General features: G+C 31.2%; 1 protein-coding gene across 1 annotated transcript; it reads left to right on the forward strand.

The window, feature by feature from the left end:
* Positions 1-294: 294 nt before the first annotated feature.
* Positions 295-7,659, forward strand: LOC133185885 (uncharacterized). The gene is made up of 11 exons (XM_061321176.1): positions 295-537; positions 2,467-2,597; positions 3,310-3,447; positions 3,927-4,067; positions 4,543-4,640; positions 4,892-5,033; positions 5,371-5,435; positions 5,539-5,573; positions 5,841-5,885; positions 6,158-6,262; positions 6,661-7,659. Exons 2-11 carry the CDS (start codon positions 2,491-2,493, stop codon positions 6,964-6,966), a joined length of 1,182 nt encoding a protein of 393 aa, XP_061177160.1. The 5' UTR covers positions 295-537; positions 2,467-2,490; the 3' UTR covers positions 6,967-7,659.
* Positions 7,660-16,667: the final 9,008 nt, after the last annotated feature.

Here is a 16,667-nt window from a genome sequence, read left to right on the forward strand (position 1 = left end):
GGTTGAGGGTGTTAGGGTCTTAATAAAGTCCTGATTAACCGGGGACACCAGCAATATCAATGAACGATTTACATATATTTCTTTTCAGAAGGTGGTATAAAACATTATTTCTTAATTTTTGTTCTTAAGTGTTTTAGCTCGTCAATCTTTTTTTTCCCCTTTTTATAGAAATCTCTATATCATGAATATATTATGCCTACATTCCTTTTCTTTACTCAAGATCCGCTCCCAATTCCATAGCGCCACCTATATAAAGAAAGTGCTAAGTAGCATAACTCTAGTTCACTTCCGGAAAATAATGTATCGAGAATGACATTGAGCACAGCAACAGAATTTTGGTTTTGTTTCAGGGACCTTGTTTATCGTTAGATTTTACAAGTACAGAAACAATACAGACGCAAAGATCCCTTCGTATGACTATGTAGAACAATATTTCAAACAGGCTCATGACGTTATTTTCGAAATGAGACTCGCATCAGGAGTAAACAATATTGACCGGATGTTTACATAATTTTTTCCAACTTTCATTTTATCCAGGTAATTTCGTTGAAATTTTATTAAGCAACTGGCTTAAATTTTTTGTATTCATATACGTGTACCTGCAAAGTGCTACAGTGCATGTGTTAATTAAGTGATGTGATTAGATAGTTTACAGGGAGGAGGGTGTACAAAAATAAGTTTTTCTCTTTTAATTGAAGAAAACACAATAACTATATAATACAGTGGTGTTGTGTTTTGCGTGTACTATGCCTAAATAGCAGTCAGGGTTTGACACAATATGGTGCACGAGCCAGAGGCGAGTGCACTAGTGTCAAACCCTGACTACTATTAAAGCATAGTACATGCAAAACACAACACTATTGTTATTATTATGCAGATAATGTTTCATGCAGTTAAATATAATGTACAGATAGTTTCAAAGAATATTAGTTGAGTAAAGGGGGGGAAAAGTTACATGAAACTATATTTAGAAAAAATATTTTGTTTATGTTTTCTTTTTAAAAGTGTCAAATTTATGAAACCTTGTTTATATACATTAAAATAGATTGTACTATATAACAGCATCTGTGGTGTAATTGGTACGCGTTTGGCTGACAATCTTGGGGGTCATGAGTTCGATCCCCGGCATGGGTGATGTCAGATTTTCTTCAGAAGAAGAAGCCGTGAACTATTTTGGCATAGTATGCTTACGCTATATAAATCCTTAGAACACTATGTGAAAATAGTTGGGTATTGATAATATAGAGACAAACTGACAGGAAGCATAATAATATGCAATTTAAATAGATACATGTAAAGATTATCACGTTCAGTTTTTTAAATCTGATGAAATTAGGTCAATTTATATCAGCCAGCATGATTAAGGGCTGATATGAAAAATAGCATATGATTTTTGTATGAACCTGTAACAGGAAAGGAGAAAATGTTTGGCTGGACCAGGAATCAAACCAGGGATCCCTGCATCACTAGTCAGGTGCTCTACCGACTGAGCTATCCAGGCCGATATCTGCGACCCAAACCATTACATTCCTCACTCCTTAAATTGTCTTTGCCCTCGAAGACAAAACCCAAGTTCTTATTGCCCCTGGCTGCAAGTCCAGGGGTGGTCAACATCACCAAATTGTGCAGAAAATGTACGGCTGGACCGGGACCCCTGCATCACTGGTCAGGTGCTCTACCGACTGACCTATCCAGGCAGATATGCACGACCCAAACCAATACATAGTTACCTAAATCATTGCAAGTGTAGCAGTCAGACAGATTTCATTGCTTGCTGCCAGATAGCTCAGTTGGTAGACCACCTTTCTAAAGTTCAGAGGGGATCCTGGTTTGAATTCTGGTCTGGTTCATCACATTTCCTCCTGTCTTGTTACATTTGATGCTGTGCTATGCCCTGGAAGTGACAGCTAGTAAAAGTTCTGTCAGGAAAGTCAAGAGTTTAGGTTGTTGTCTTTGAGGGTGTGGACAGTTAGGGAGGGAGGAATGTGGCATTCATGCAGGTCCGATCGCCTGTGGCCAGGTAGTAGAACACTTGTCTGGAGTTTAAGGGATTTGGTTTTGAATCCTTGGAGTCTTACTCTGGTTTATCCATCTTCTTCTTTCCTGTTTAAAATATCAAATACTAAATTGCAGCATGTAATTAAGCAACATGCAGAATTTAAATGAGGATGGAAATGGCCAAACAGGCATGTGATAAGACTGATATGAATAATGCCAAATGGGCATGTGATATATTATAACCTAAACTTATTACATGTTATGCAGTGTTATAACACAATGTTTTATCAGAAGATAGTGCTAGTAGCAAATAGGAATGAGTTGTTGATGTACATACTTATTTATAAATCCATGATATACCTATATTATTCAATTATATAGTGATCTAAATCATCTTACATGACACTTCATTTAATGGAACATATAGAAATTGATTTTATCTTACTCTTAGTTCTATTTTTTTTGCAGACAGTATTACATCAAAGAACAACCATGTTGGGAAAAGAAGGAAACTCCTCTATGTCCAACAGTACTACCCCAAGTAAAGACTTCATAATGGCTGGTTGTTTGATTAATTTCAACACAGTGGCATGCATAAGGTGGGTATATATTCTATTAAAAATTCAAAACTTCTACTTGAAATTCAATGATGTCATTATGCATGTACCTATACATAGATTTTGTTAATGGTATGGGTTTTTTTCAAAAACTTTTGGAATCAAGTAATGTTTACCCTTACGCTTGTCAGCATAAGATAGTCTGTGATATTGTTTCATATTTTTCACATTTTTTAAGTTGTATTATACATGTAATGAATGGGTGCACATAGTTAAAGTATTTAGGAGTACAGCATATGATTTGAGACAGTTTATATAAACCAAATGAAATGCATAAACTGTCTATAACCATTTCAAAGACCATTAACTTGGTTAGGAAATATATTTGCTTCTTATGTATTTCATAAGTTAGTCTTCTATAAATATACATGTGTATATTTAATACATTTCATTCACCGTCATATTTTAAAAAAAATTCAGAACATCAGTCAGCCCATGTTTTATAGAGAGAAGCATGCAGTCATAATTTTTTTCTATTAAGATTATTAATGGAAGTTGAAGAAATGCAGGGTCCTATATATATAAATCTCATGAAGCAAATATCTGAATTTTGTAAGCTAACTGATTTTGTACATCAAAGTGCTCTGATAAATAAGAGATTGTCAAAGAATAAGACAACGAGCAGATCTGAAGAGCATGCTGAAATTACTGCAAATAAAATTTTGTTATAATGTTTTTTTCCCCCTTTTTTTAGGAGCTCCATTTTGACTTTCTTAGCAGTTGTTACAGGGATAGTGTGTATTTTTAAGGTGGTGCGACTCCACTTGATGCACCACCCAGCATGGCACCAGTATGTTATCTTCTACACTGCTTCACTGGAATGCACTATTGCGTAAGTCAATGATAGATTGCAACTAATAATTAACTTGGCTGTACTGAATCATTAAAATTAAAGCTTACAACCAATAACCCCAATTGGTACTTTTTTTCAAGATGTGCAGAATTGATTCTCAATCTCTGTATATGTAAGATGTTGGGTTCTATTGAGAATAAGATATCTTTATATATACATGTAATCGTATTTTATTTTTTTTTTAGAGTTTGGACAACTTCACTTGTATCTCTTGGCATCTTAATTACCTAATCTATATATAACATCAGTCACTTTCGACTATTTTGCAAAAACAATACCCTTGGAAAAAGATTGCTAAACAAAAATTTCCCTTGCAATATTCCAAACTTAGAGTTCTTGTATTAAATATTATAGATATTTGAGGGGTTGAGATATGATGATCCAGTCATATATTAAGAATTTCGTCTGAAATATGAAGTTCAATATTTTTATAAAAAATGTTCTGAATTCTAATTTAGAGGTGTACACTGGGTTTTGGTCCAGTATGCCCAGATGGACTTTGTTCTACAGTACTTGAAGCTGATCCAGTTCTTGGTCATGTGTCACTTCTACTGGACACTGGCCACCAGAGCTCTCAGAAGAGAAAGACTCACTAAATGGTGATTGCTTGTTAAATCTTATGAATAAACAGTTGATCTTCGCAATCTTGAACACCGATATCTCAAATACCATGGATATGTTAAAGTGATTTGGAAGTCCCCACCACTTAATATTCTTTAAGTATTTTACCCTGAATATCTTGAATCCTCGGATATTTTGAAGGTTTTTCTTGGTCCCATAAAGTTTGAGATAACAAAGTTTGACTGTATTCCTAGACTACCGGCCAATGCAAGAAATGCAATAGCTTATCACTGTCTGTTTCATGATATACATATAACAGCTTTATTGTTTGTGTAATTTCAAAAATATAATTACACAATTAATGCAAAAAAAAAAAAAAAAAAAAAAAAAAAAAAAAAAAAAGTCTAAACTGTCACTAAAGAAGATTCAAACAGTTCTGATAAAACTATTCCTAAGTGTATTTCAATGTAAGACTTTTATCAGTATTGAAGATGAGTGATTTATTATTTTTAGGTTCTTGATTCCCTTTCTGATTTTGGTGTGCGTTTACTTCACTGTCATAGCCACACTGGGAATAGTCAATGTAGAACCTGCCATTACAGAATGCTTACGTAAGTATCAAACAAAAAAGAGCTATACATGTAGAACTTTAAAATAAGCTGCATCAGGATTAAATTTTCACCTCAGACTCTTAAATTTGAGACATGCTTTTATCCTCACAAAATTTGGTTCCCTTTATATAAGACTGCCACTGAAATGTTATTTACTTATTGTCTTTGATAAATGTCTTCTATTATTGCTTTTTCTGCAGGATTTTTTTTCCCTTTGAAATTCATGGTAATGTTTTCTGTTTAACTTTCAGAGCCCTACTGGTTGGAGCTATCTGGAGCAGAGTTTGCCACCGTCCAGCTATTTATGGTTGCTGGTTTCTACATCACTCGTCGCCTTAATGAGATCAGCACCCTTGATTCCGTCAGGTGGTCACAGAAGAGAGACCTCTGGTGGTAGGTACAGCGAACACAGTGTCTTTTTATCTTCAGTCCGTTAGTGGGAGATATAGTAACAAAATTAATAAAATACATATGAACAGAATTAATAAAATACTAGTAGTATGAACTGTTATAAAAAGTGAGAAGATTGAAGAAAAAACAATTTTTTTATCAGGTCTAGGAAGATTAGTTATCCTTGACCATTACATTCTCAAAGATCTAAATAGAATCAAATGGAAAAACAAAATAAAATAGAAATTACTTATAAATTAATACTGTTTGTTAGTCCTATATGTCATTGTGATGTTAGTTTGAATATACTGAATGTGCTATACTCTTTTTTTTTTCTCAGCATCATCATTGTATTTGAAATCTCAGCCTTTATTGGATTCATGTATGACCTAACACTTCAGATAAGTTAGTATATTTCCAAAATAGCATCATTTACTCGTAAGTTAATAATTATAAAGAATCTTTTTTCATTTATCAGTAATACCTATACTATTAATGTTTATTACAGTTGGAAATGAATCAAATGGATGTGGAAATATATTTGTGAGTATAATTTGTGTTAAAGAAAAAAAAAAAGATCTCTGAATTCACAAATTAATAGAATTCATAAATATCTAATGAGTGGTTCGTATATAGAGAGAAAGCAGAAGAATCCTACCTGAATAAATTGCAAAAGATTGTGAACTTGGCTAAAATGTCCAATCAGAAATTTGGTTCATGTTTATAGTCTTTTTGGGCACACTGTAGAGGTGTATGTAGCTTTATGTTCATGTGAAATCACTGCAGTATATGTATATCCTTAACTTTCAGGGTGGGAAAGAAGAACTCTTTTCATCTGTTTTTCTGGTATTCATGGTATGTATGGAGAGAAAGAGAAAAAAAAAGCAAAGAAAAGTCTGTAAAGTGGTTAGGCATTTTGAATATGAGTTTACTTTGTAAAAATTTTGCAAATAAACCAAAAGAAATTGCAATGAAAATTAAAAATTCTTGTATAGAGGTATATTCAGTCCATTTTATTTGACAAGTTGATGCTTGTTATAAGAGGGCTTGTTGTTTGCTTTATGTTGATTGAGTTACAAATGAAATGGTAATTTTATTCATTAGTTTACAATTCTGTTATGTTGTAGGTTCTCAAACTTTTGCTGCCAATCTGGGTCATGTTGTTTGTGTTTCAAGCCACCCCAGTTGTAAATGAACCTGATGATTTAGTACCAGCTCTCAGTGATGATGGGGTAGATAATATTACAGCAATTAATACATATAGTACATCAAAAATATCTTTACTTGATCAAATTGAAAGGGTGTTTGCCCTGGCAAGTGACATAAGGAACTTGTACTCTGTTTAGAAATCATAAGATACAGGCTTTCTACGAATTTTGCATTTCACCACTTACTATTCAAAACAATTAAATTGTTGATTAAAATTATTGATGATAATATTAACACCAAATACTATAGCTTTTGCATATTTGATGCAATACATGAATGGTTCTTATTGTGTAGTATTTGTGGCATAATTGTATTTAGCAACACTTTAATTGAAATGTTTTTTTGCTCCAAGACTTTCCTGTTTGGGATTGTTGCTTTTGTAAACTATGAGTATATGTATATTGCTTTATTTTATTCCCAGAATTCCTTGTTTGGAAGTATAGATGACCACCAATACCGACAGCTGTACCACCCCACAGAGGATTACAACAGTTTCAGGGATAACTCACCCTCCCCAAATCGCCCTTCCATCAACATCACAAAGAGCAGTTCCTCCAATCTAGACCCAATCAGGGAGGAAGGATCATCCAACTCCGACCAAAACAGGACGGCTGCCAGAGGGAGGAACCAACCACAACGAGGTCCAGAGGCCATTGCTGCCACCCGGCCCCCCGCGGAGGATGAGAGAGAAACGCCACCCAGTCAGAGAGGAAAGTTCTATATATAGAACAAGTTTTACTTCATTATCTGATACTGGTGTATAGTATCACAAACTGTTAATCTTGTTGAGATGTAAGAAGACTATAAAGCAGTGTTGCAATATTGACCATTATTCAGTTCTATATTTTACTTCATTTGTTGTGAGATAGGCTAGGACGAAAGAATGATTGTCTTTTAATTTGTGAAAGCACTTTAGAAGTTTTAAGATCTGTAAAATTTGTGAATACCTGTAACTTGTTAAGAAATGTTAGTAATAGTTAGTAAGTGCAAGGCCTATGGAAGATTTGTTGTGTAATTTTGCACTGTATCATTAGATGTACATATGCATATATTAAATTAATGTACATGTATGTTCAAATTAAGGCAGTTTATATGTAGTTTTAGAAAAATAGGTTGTCTTTTGTGTGTGTTTGTATATGTATTTTTTTTTTTAATAATTGGCATAAGAAAGAGGATTGAAAAGGAATTTAAAAAGACTTTTTTAAAAAATTTACATTCATGAAGGAGCTAGAAAATTTGCCATTCAAGTTAATTTCTAAATTTCAACTTTAACTCTTTTTAAAACTCATTATTCTAGATGCTTTTCTTAGCTCAAAGTTATGATTATGTACATTGTTTATTAATTTTTTTGTTGAAGATTTAAATGATATTGAAATGATATTTACCATGTGTACCGTTGATAAGCAGACACATTGCAATTATTTTGTGTTATTTTTTGACACTAGTCTCATTCTGTAATATTTGTAATTATTTTACCATATATCCTGTTCTGATATATTTGTATAAAGTACTATGATGTAAAACATAGGTATAAATTACTTTGTTCAAAAAGATATATATATAAATTACATTAAATATAGACAGAAATTACTATTTCTAAGCTTTCTAACAATGAATTACAATGTTCAGTTTTTTTAGATGCTTTATATAAATTAATATACTGGAAAAAGTAACACATTTTAATATGTTTATTATATATTTGTCATTACCTTATATTTACATAGAATACATGCATTAAAGTTCTGCTTTCTTGTTCTAAATAGGATATATGTAAGTTATTGTATCTATTGTATTCACTTAGACTTTTTATAGAGATGTATTTTATTTGGATTCATTTTTATTTTCTTGACCCTTTTTTATGTAGAAATTACATATATATATATATATATATATATATATATATATATATATATATATATATATATATATATATATATATAGCCATTGATAAATGCGTTTAATGAACTGTTAACTTATGTTTTGCTGGTGTTGAAAATTGTTTTTATGAATGCATGTTTTTGAAGATGATGTCTTCTCACATTTTTGGAATGTTTTATTTATCAAACGTTTGAAACTATCTAAGTTGACCGTTTTTAATGAATTAAAACTGGTCATTTGGGAAATATTGAAGAATTGGAGGTGTTAAACTTGAAATCACAGTAAAAACTATGTTGTATGAAAACTATGATGTATAAAGAAAAAGAAAGGATTGTCTCCCTTTGTAATGTGTAACCAGTCCCAAGGTTTCTTGAGGCTGTATTTTCTTTTCTGTGTCATTTTAAAATCTGACATCTTTGTTGTGACTTCATATGTATTTTTCCTTCATTCTGATTTTTTTTTATGAAATTTTGAAAAAAATTGATATTCCTAAGATGTTGGAATTTTCTTGTTTCAAACATTTACACATACATGTACTTGAAGGTACGTTTTTATATTGTGTTACCTGTTTTAGAAGATGTGCCTTTGTGTTTTTATTTTCATGTTATATTTTTCATTATGTTCAATGGATTTTGTATCAGGTTAGAAGACAATGCAGAAGAAATTTATTGTTTATTGTCATCAATATTGTTTCATACACATTTAGCATAAGCTGCTTTTTTTTCTTTCATGGATTAAATGTGAATTCGGGGTTATGTTTCCATTAAATCTTTAAGAATTCTTTTTGGATTGTACAAGTGCAGTTAAACTTAAACAGTAGCTACTGTACATTGAATTATTTTGTTTTTACATAAAATGAATGGCTTTTTTATTATGATGGTCGTTATTTTAGATTATAATTATTTATCATTGTTAAAGTTTTGGTTAACACAATGAAGGGTGAATACATGTACTTAGTACAATGTACTTGAAGGAATTAGTGCAAATGATACGCATATCACTGTAGCAGAAGGATTTTGTGATGATTTTTTTTTGTGAGAGCAGAGCTGTAAAGAAAAGGATATGCTTTATTTATGGAATTGAGCACGGTGTCTTAGTTATTAATAAAGAAATTTACACTTAATTATATCTTGTCTAAGTAGATTTCATTGGAAACATTTGAAAAGGCAATATTTTTTTTTATTTTGTTTGTTTGTTTTTTATATGTGAATAAAAAAATTATCTTTGTGTGGTATACAGGAATATAAAGTTTAAAGCTATTACTTGACTGAAATTAATTCAAAGATAGAAAAATCATTCTATCAGATTAATTTAAACTGTGTCTCCACGTGAAATTGAAATTCACTGATACACCGGTATATATATATATGAGCACTATGTGCATATCTAAAAAAAAAGTGATGATGAGGAATGATGATCAATCCGTAAATCCTGTGATGAACAGGGAGAAAACAGACCCCCGGAAACCCCAAAGGTGTGGAATCAGGTGCCTTAGAAGAGTAAACACTCCCTGTGGACCTGTCGCACCCACTGTGAGCCTTCTGTAATGATCAGTATGAATGATTCATTTAAACTACAAAGGATTTAATCGATTGACAACATATTTATGAATATTACCTATGTAAGATTTGAACTATATAATATTTAAATTTTGCAAGGTTTTGTAGTTCAATTGTATTAGAGGTATAAAAAAAAATAATGCTGTACTAAACAAATCTTGACATTCGTTAAAGAATGACTTCATTTTGTTACACATACCGAATTTTCTGTGATACAAATACTAATCTTTGTGTAGCAGGATGGCAATTAACGTATTTTTACTTATTTTATCGTCTAGATGTTTTCATTTCTTAGTGTCTTCAGTAGAGGAAAAAAAATTGTTAGGTGTCTCCAAATGTATACAGAGTTGTCTCTCTTCTAACAGTTTTAAATGTGAAGTCAGCTGTGTGGAGGGGGTCTGATTTGTTGATTTATCAATTTCATTTCTACTGAATAGGTTCATGATAAAACCTTTTTATTTTGACGCGGAAAGGAAGTCATTTGACAGGTGCTGCTTTTTACTTGACACATGCGTTAACAAGTCGTTAGTTTTAATAATGTCATATGCCAAGAGATTGTAAGTGAAAAAATGAAGAATAACGAGTTTTACATTTCATAAAAAAAAATCCAGCACCTCACCACAGCCTAAAGAACAAAATATTTTTAAATTAAAAGTTACATTGTCTCTAACAGTTTTAAGATCCGGTACCAGCAAGTATTTCAATGCAGTCGAAGTCTAGGGGATCATGCACATATAAAAATCTAGCAACTGTGGAAATGAGATCAGTCAATCAATTTTTCATTAAAAGATAAAGCTTATATATCTCCATCATTGTTACACAATGTTTTTTAATAATATATTAATGGAAGTGTGTGTCTCCGGTTGATGACCTTTTTGTGCAAGTATGATCCATGTTCCCAACTTCCTCAAGCATATGAAAACTGGAAGTTACTCAAGTGACCTATATATTACAATCCATCCTTTTGTATATTCCGTCTTGCGTAAATTTTTTGAGCATTTTCAGCTTCTATGAAACGGTTGAACCATTTTCCTCCAATTTTAGTAAAGCGGAACAAAATTTGTGAATTTTATGGTCTTTGCCTCCCGTGGACCTGAGGGTCGTGACGAAAACCGTAAAAATTAATGCCTTCTTCAAAAATCTTCAAGCAGTTAAACTGAATGATTATGATAAGCAATAAGCTCTTTACCAAAAAGCTTATTTTCTAAGCGGAAGTCCCAGGGTGGGTCTTAGTTGTATCTCTTTATTTCAAAATCCTAATCAACAAGGAACAAGTTTCATGAATATGATATGAACAAAGAGTTTTCACTAAAACTGCAAAATTTATTCCTTTATATGATACCAGTTTTGTAGTATTAGTGGAGATTAGTTGGTCGTATCAAGATTGAGAGAAGCTTGATACTTGAGGGAACATCAAGACTCGTTGGCCTTTTTAAATTGTTTTCTATTTGCTATATATGACAACTGAATATTTGTGACATCTTAAAACAATACATTTATTTGTTAATGGTTTCCAGTTGTTCTTTCTGCCAAGTGGTAAAAATTGAGAACAATGTAAAATATGAAATGATTATGGAACTTACTATCACATTTGATCAGACATTGCTTTGATGCAAAAGTCACTATTATATATTAAATTGTAGCTAAGGCAATCTACATTTTTCTGGAGTACTTTGATTCTCTATCAACTTTAACCCTCTAAAATTGATTAGTTATTGTTATTATAGACTGAAGTAATAGTTAAAGCAATATAAGCTGCATTTTTGAAGAATTTTATTTTGCTGTTAAAATGTGTTATTATGGTAAATTTGTATGTAATTTAAACCTTTTTGATCAATTAGGCAGAAAAACGTATCAAATTGTTTCAGAACAAAGGATTCCGTACAATAAAATATATATAGTATTATATAAGAAATCAATATTGTACAGGACGACAATAATGTAATTTTGCCTCAATCAAAGCCTATAAATAGTTCTTCCATCGCAAATATGAACAACAGAAGTTTATACACGTTCTTTTTTCTGTCATTGAAATACCCGGTAGTTAATTACAATTTTGCAACAAAAATTTCTGACATCAAAGTTGCAGCTCATATTGCCTTAATTTTTTGTGCAGTTATTCAAGTGTTAAAAAATCAAAACCTGTAAATTGTGCATTCTTTCACAGGTATTTATAAAATAGTTTTGAACAATAGAACACGTTCAAGGAGAGACGTTTTTTAAAAAAAAAAATACTTTTTTGAACACGTCTTTATTTTTGATTTTTGTTTTTGCATAGAGAGGCATGTTTTCTGCAAATGATGATACCAAATTAGGACAGTCCGATATTCTGATTTTTTTCATCTTTATACCCTTTTTTATAGTATGAATTTCTAAATAAAAGCACAGGGCAAATTTTAGTGGTTAGAAACAACTTTGCTTGAAGTAGGAATGAAAATCTCTTTGTTTCTTCTCACTTTCATTATATTTTTGTATAAAATCCCAGGAAATGCATTTGTTGAATTTTTGTTCAGTGTTAATGATTGACAGAAGTAAGTTCCAGAGCAGGTTGACAGGTGTACTTTGGTACATGTCACTGCAATATGTCTAGAAATACAATTACTGTCAAAACTTCTCTCGTCCCGTCGGAATCTTTGCTCTTCATTACAAACTTTACCTTCATTAACTTTAAATTTGCAGATGTCTATTAAATTAAAATAGCTAAATCATAAGAGACACAAGTTCACCTCATGGTAACAAAATGCTAATGCGTGGTTTTTTTTTGTTAGTTTTTGTACGTGATCGATCAATCAATATAAGACTTTTAAATGTTTTCGACTTCAGCTCTTACTATCAGTTGAGGATTTTGAGAAATGGACTCTGTATTTTAATTTGAACCTTGTTTGACACTGACTGTCATCATTTGTTCATCTATGACAGGTCCATTTGATCGGAAGCCTATTTCCTTGTGTGATTGTTTGGCCCTTTACGCCCAAAATTTTAACAAAGAAAACGAGCTGGTTCTAACGCACTACTGATGATGCATGCTAATATTCTTTATTAAGGAAGTGTGCATGTAGACAAGCATTTACAAATCTCTTTTTAATGCATCTTTTTTTTAAAGTGGTTTGATGTAACATAGTTTCGACAAAGTACTTGAATAAATCCCCATATAACTCAGATCGTTTTATATCTCATTTTTTATCCTTCATGAAGAAAACCTTACATCAAGAGAGATTGTAATTATAAAAAAACCCTGCTATGTAGCTATGTACACTCTGTAAATTTTATCCTAAAATCACAGACATCACCTCATCCTTCCCCATCCCATGCAGCCTCGCTTTCAAATTTCATTCTTTCTTGTCCATCTTGTCTCGCTTTACTGGTATATGTATCCGTGCAATATCCTTTATTAGAGCCTCGAATATACTTTGGGTATTCCTTTCCTCAATTATTTCTTTTTATGAAAATGTACCAAGAAAGAATTTGGTACAATGTAGGAGATTTAGATGTTACCCCAATTATCTATCCCCTCGTTTGCAGTATTTTCAGAAAGTTATGAATTCAGCATAATGATTTTCCTTTCAGGATACTTTATGTTGAGGTTACATAAAAGTGTATGTATCAAAACCTGGGATATGTTCTTTTCCATTTCCTCAAAAATATCAAAAAATCATTAATATAGAAAAAATAATACATTTAAAAGAAACGTAACCTCTTCTAACTTCCAAATCCGGTCTTCTTTGTGAAAATCAAAGATATGCTCGTGTGCCCTCTGCTCTGTATACAGATTATGAAGAAAATCTTTTGGATGTATTAATTTTTAGCTAAAGAAATTTGGTAAAACGTTCTACTCTGTGTTATCTGTAACCTTCTTGTGATCTATGTATGCTGAGAATCAAAATAAACAAATAGGTAAATAAATACTAGTTTTAACCACAGACTATGATAATTAAATTAACTCATTTGTGATTTTTCCCCATTAATTAATTTATTTATTTCTAGTTGGATGAGGGCGCAAAATAGGCCCTTAATTTACATTGTCCTTTATGAAAAGGAGAATTCACATCTTTTTGTGGGGAGGAGGTGTTTATTTATTGTATGTTTCGAATCTCTTATTTAGATTCGCTTGTACATAAAATGCCATAACTATCTACATTTCTACATTTTATCTTTACTTTGAATAAATTAAGCTATATATATATATATATATATATATATATATATATATATATATATATATATATATATATATATATATATATATATATATATATATATATATATATATGATATAACAAACTAATCAAGCTCAAAAGTCCATTGAAACAATACAAATCGGAATCAGAGCAAACACGGACCTCTAAAAACATCTGAGATGGGATTAGGTGCCATAAAGAAGTAAGCATCCCCTGTAGACCGTTCACACCCGCCGTGTGCTTATTGTTATGATCTGGGTAACAGACAATTCAGTGTTTAAATAATGACCTAACAATAAGTATGAAAAACGTCAGTCAACATTCGACTTGATGATAAATTGTATTTGCTGTCAAGGTCATTGTACCGACCATAGAACTTGCAAAATAATGACTTTAAACGAGATTGTTCATATCCATGTTTCATCAACTTGTTTGTTAATAGCTTGTCCCCTTTTAGAAATTGTTAGTAAGTGTAGCATGTTCTTCAGTCTTGCATATCAAATCAATTGGGGGGTATAAATCACATATGCAGGTAGGTGATAGTGGTTTATTGCTACAAAGTAGACGGGTTGACGATAGAAAAGTTGAAGTAAGTTTGTCATAAATTTTTTGCTGTTAGGGTATCTTTAACGCCCTTTTCTAGTAAAGTGTCGAAAATTGAAACAGATGTGTCAGACTCTGTGGTATCTTTTATTTCAAGTTCAATGGGATATATCGAGTTGAATATGGATGGAAGTAACTATTGTTAATTGATAATGCGTCGTCATTGTATCTAAATGTCGAGTGCAACGATACATGTCTTCTTATTCTCATGTATAAGTTTTTTAAATAAATTCTGCTTTATATGAATACAAAAGTAGGTCTGCTGATAACGGGTCGCAATTACTACCCATGGGATTTCCGACAGTTTGTCGGAAGACCTGATCTCCAAAAACTACATGGATATTGTCAATCAGAAACTAAAGCACCTTTTCAAAATCTACTCCAGAGTACTTGTGTGTACAATGAGAATGTGTTTTTTAACAAAACAGTTCAATTTGCAAACACAATAATTTTGCAAATGATCAATGACAAGATAAGTATCATGTCAAAAAGCCTGAACTTATGGGGGAATGGTTGTATATAAAGTGTTGAAAGTGTGATTTACTCCACTTCTCGAATACAAAGGTATATAGTTGTACAATATTCCTGAAGTTTCTCCTTCACTGTTGTTAATATTTTAAACAAGAGTAAAGAAAAAGGCTTTATATATATATATATATATATATATATATATATATATATATATATATATATATATATATATATATATATATATATATATATATATATATATATATATATATATATATATATACACCAAGCCTTTTTCTTTACTCCTCATTAAAATATTAACAACGGTGAAGGAGAAACTTCAGGAATATTGTTCAACTATATATTCGAGAAGTGGTGAAAATCAGTAACTTTTCGAGATGAAAATACAGGCAAACATGAAAATGTATATATAAATATATATATATATATATATATATATATATATATATATATATATATATATATATATATATATATATATATATATATATATATATACACCAAGCCTTTTTCTTTACTCCTCATTAAAATATTAACAACGGTGAAGGAGAAACTTCAGGAATATTGTTCAACTATATATTCGAGAAGTGGTGAAAATCAGTAACTTTTCGAGATGAAAATACAGGCAAACATGAAAATGTATATATATTTATAAATATAAGGTGCAGTTTAATGAAGCAAGCTCCTTTATTATGATTAACTTGATTGAGTAGTCTATTCTGAAAAAAAAATTCCATTGTTGTTTGTTCAACAGAAATTGCACTGACCGATTTACATGTTAAAATCCGGTATAGAGATTAAAGTGTCACATAGTGCACAACGGTAATTCATCTTTTCGCTATTTCAAAAATATTTATTATCTTTCTACATTTCCACTAAAACCAGTGTGTGCGAAATCAAGACGTTACTCCTGAAAATGAGTACAAAATGGTTTACCTCAAATCAAATAAAAACACCTGATTATCTATTCAGAAATTAAAAAAACAAAATATCGGTTAATGATGATAACACGTTTGAATAATTTGGGTAAAAGTTTGATTTCCGCGTACCAATTTTTGAAATGTTTTAAAATTTGAAATGCTGTAAATATTTATACCTTTTATGCAACCAAATGTTTCTTGTTTTGCACACGCGGTAGGGCCATTTAATTGTAATTGTTTTGAATTACACGATCATATAATTCATCATTCAAATTGAGCATGGCAATTCCACACGTTCTATCATTACACATAAATACAAGGAAGTCTGGATAGAAAATTGGCCTAGACAAAACCGCGAATTCTGTCAGCAATTTTGGAATTGTACTGCAAAACTTTCATTAATAAACTATTATCTAGATCATATATAGTATTATGTTTCCGTTCAATATTTTAATGTTGATACATAAACAAACGATTTCGAAGTAAAGGAAAAGTTTATTAAAACATCTGAATCTTGAAATATAAAATTGATTGGTTGAAAAATTTCTCTGGAAGATTTAAATATTCTAAAAAGTCTTCAACATATCTCATAAATTTAAAACTATGAACACAATCATTTGAATGGTTCCATTCCCTTTGCAGATCATTTAACTCTTACTAATAAATGACAGTGGTGCCTCTAAGACTTGTATGGGGAAATTCAATCATATCTGCACATTTTGGGGACTCTGAGTACAGGTACTAAATGTGTATGAAAATTAAACATATCTCGTTCACTAAAATGTTAAAGATTTCGGG

The sequence above is a fragment of the Saccostrea echinata genome, unplaced genomic scaffold (genome assembly GCF_033153115.1).
Source record: "Saccostrea echinata isolate AGI-Se365-2 ecotype Australia unplaced genomic scaffold, CSIRO_AGI_Sech_v1 ptg000012l, whole genome shotgun sequence".
In the NCBI taxonomy this organism is placed as follows: domain Eukaryota; kingdom Metazoa; phylum Mollusca; class Bivalvia; order Ostreida; family Ostreidae; genus Saccostrea; species Saccostrea echinata.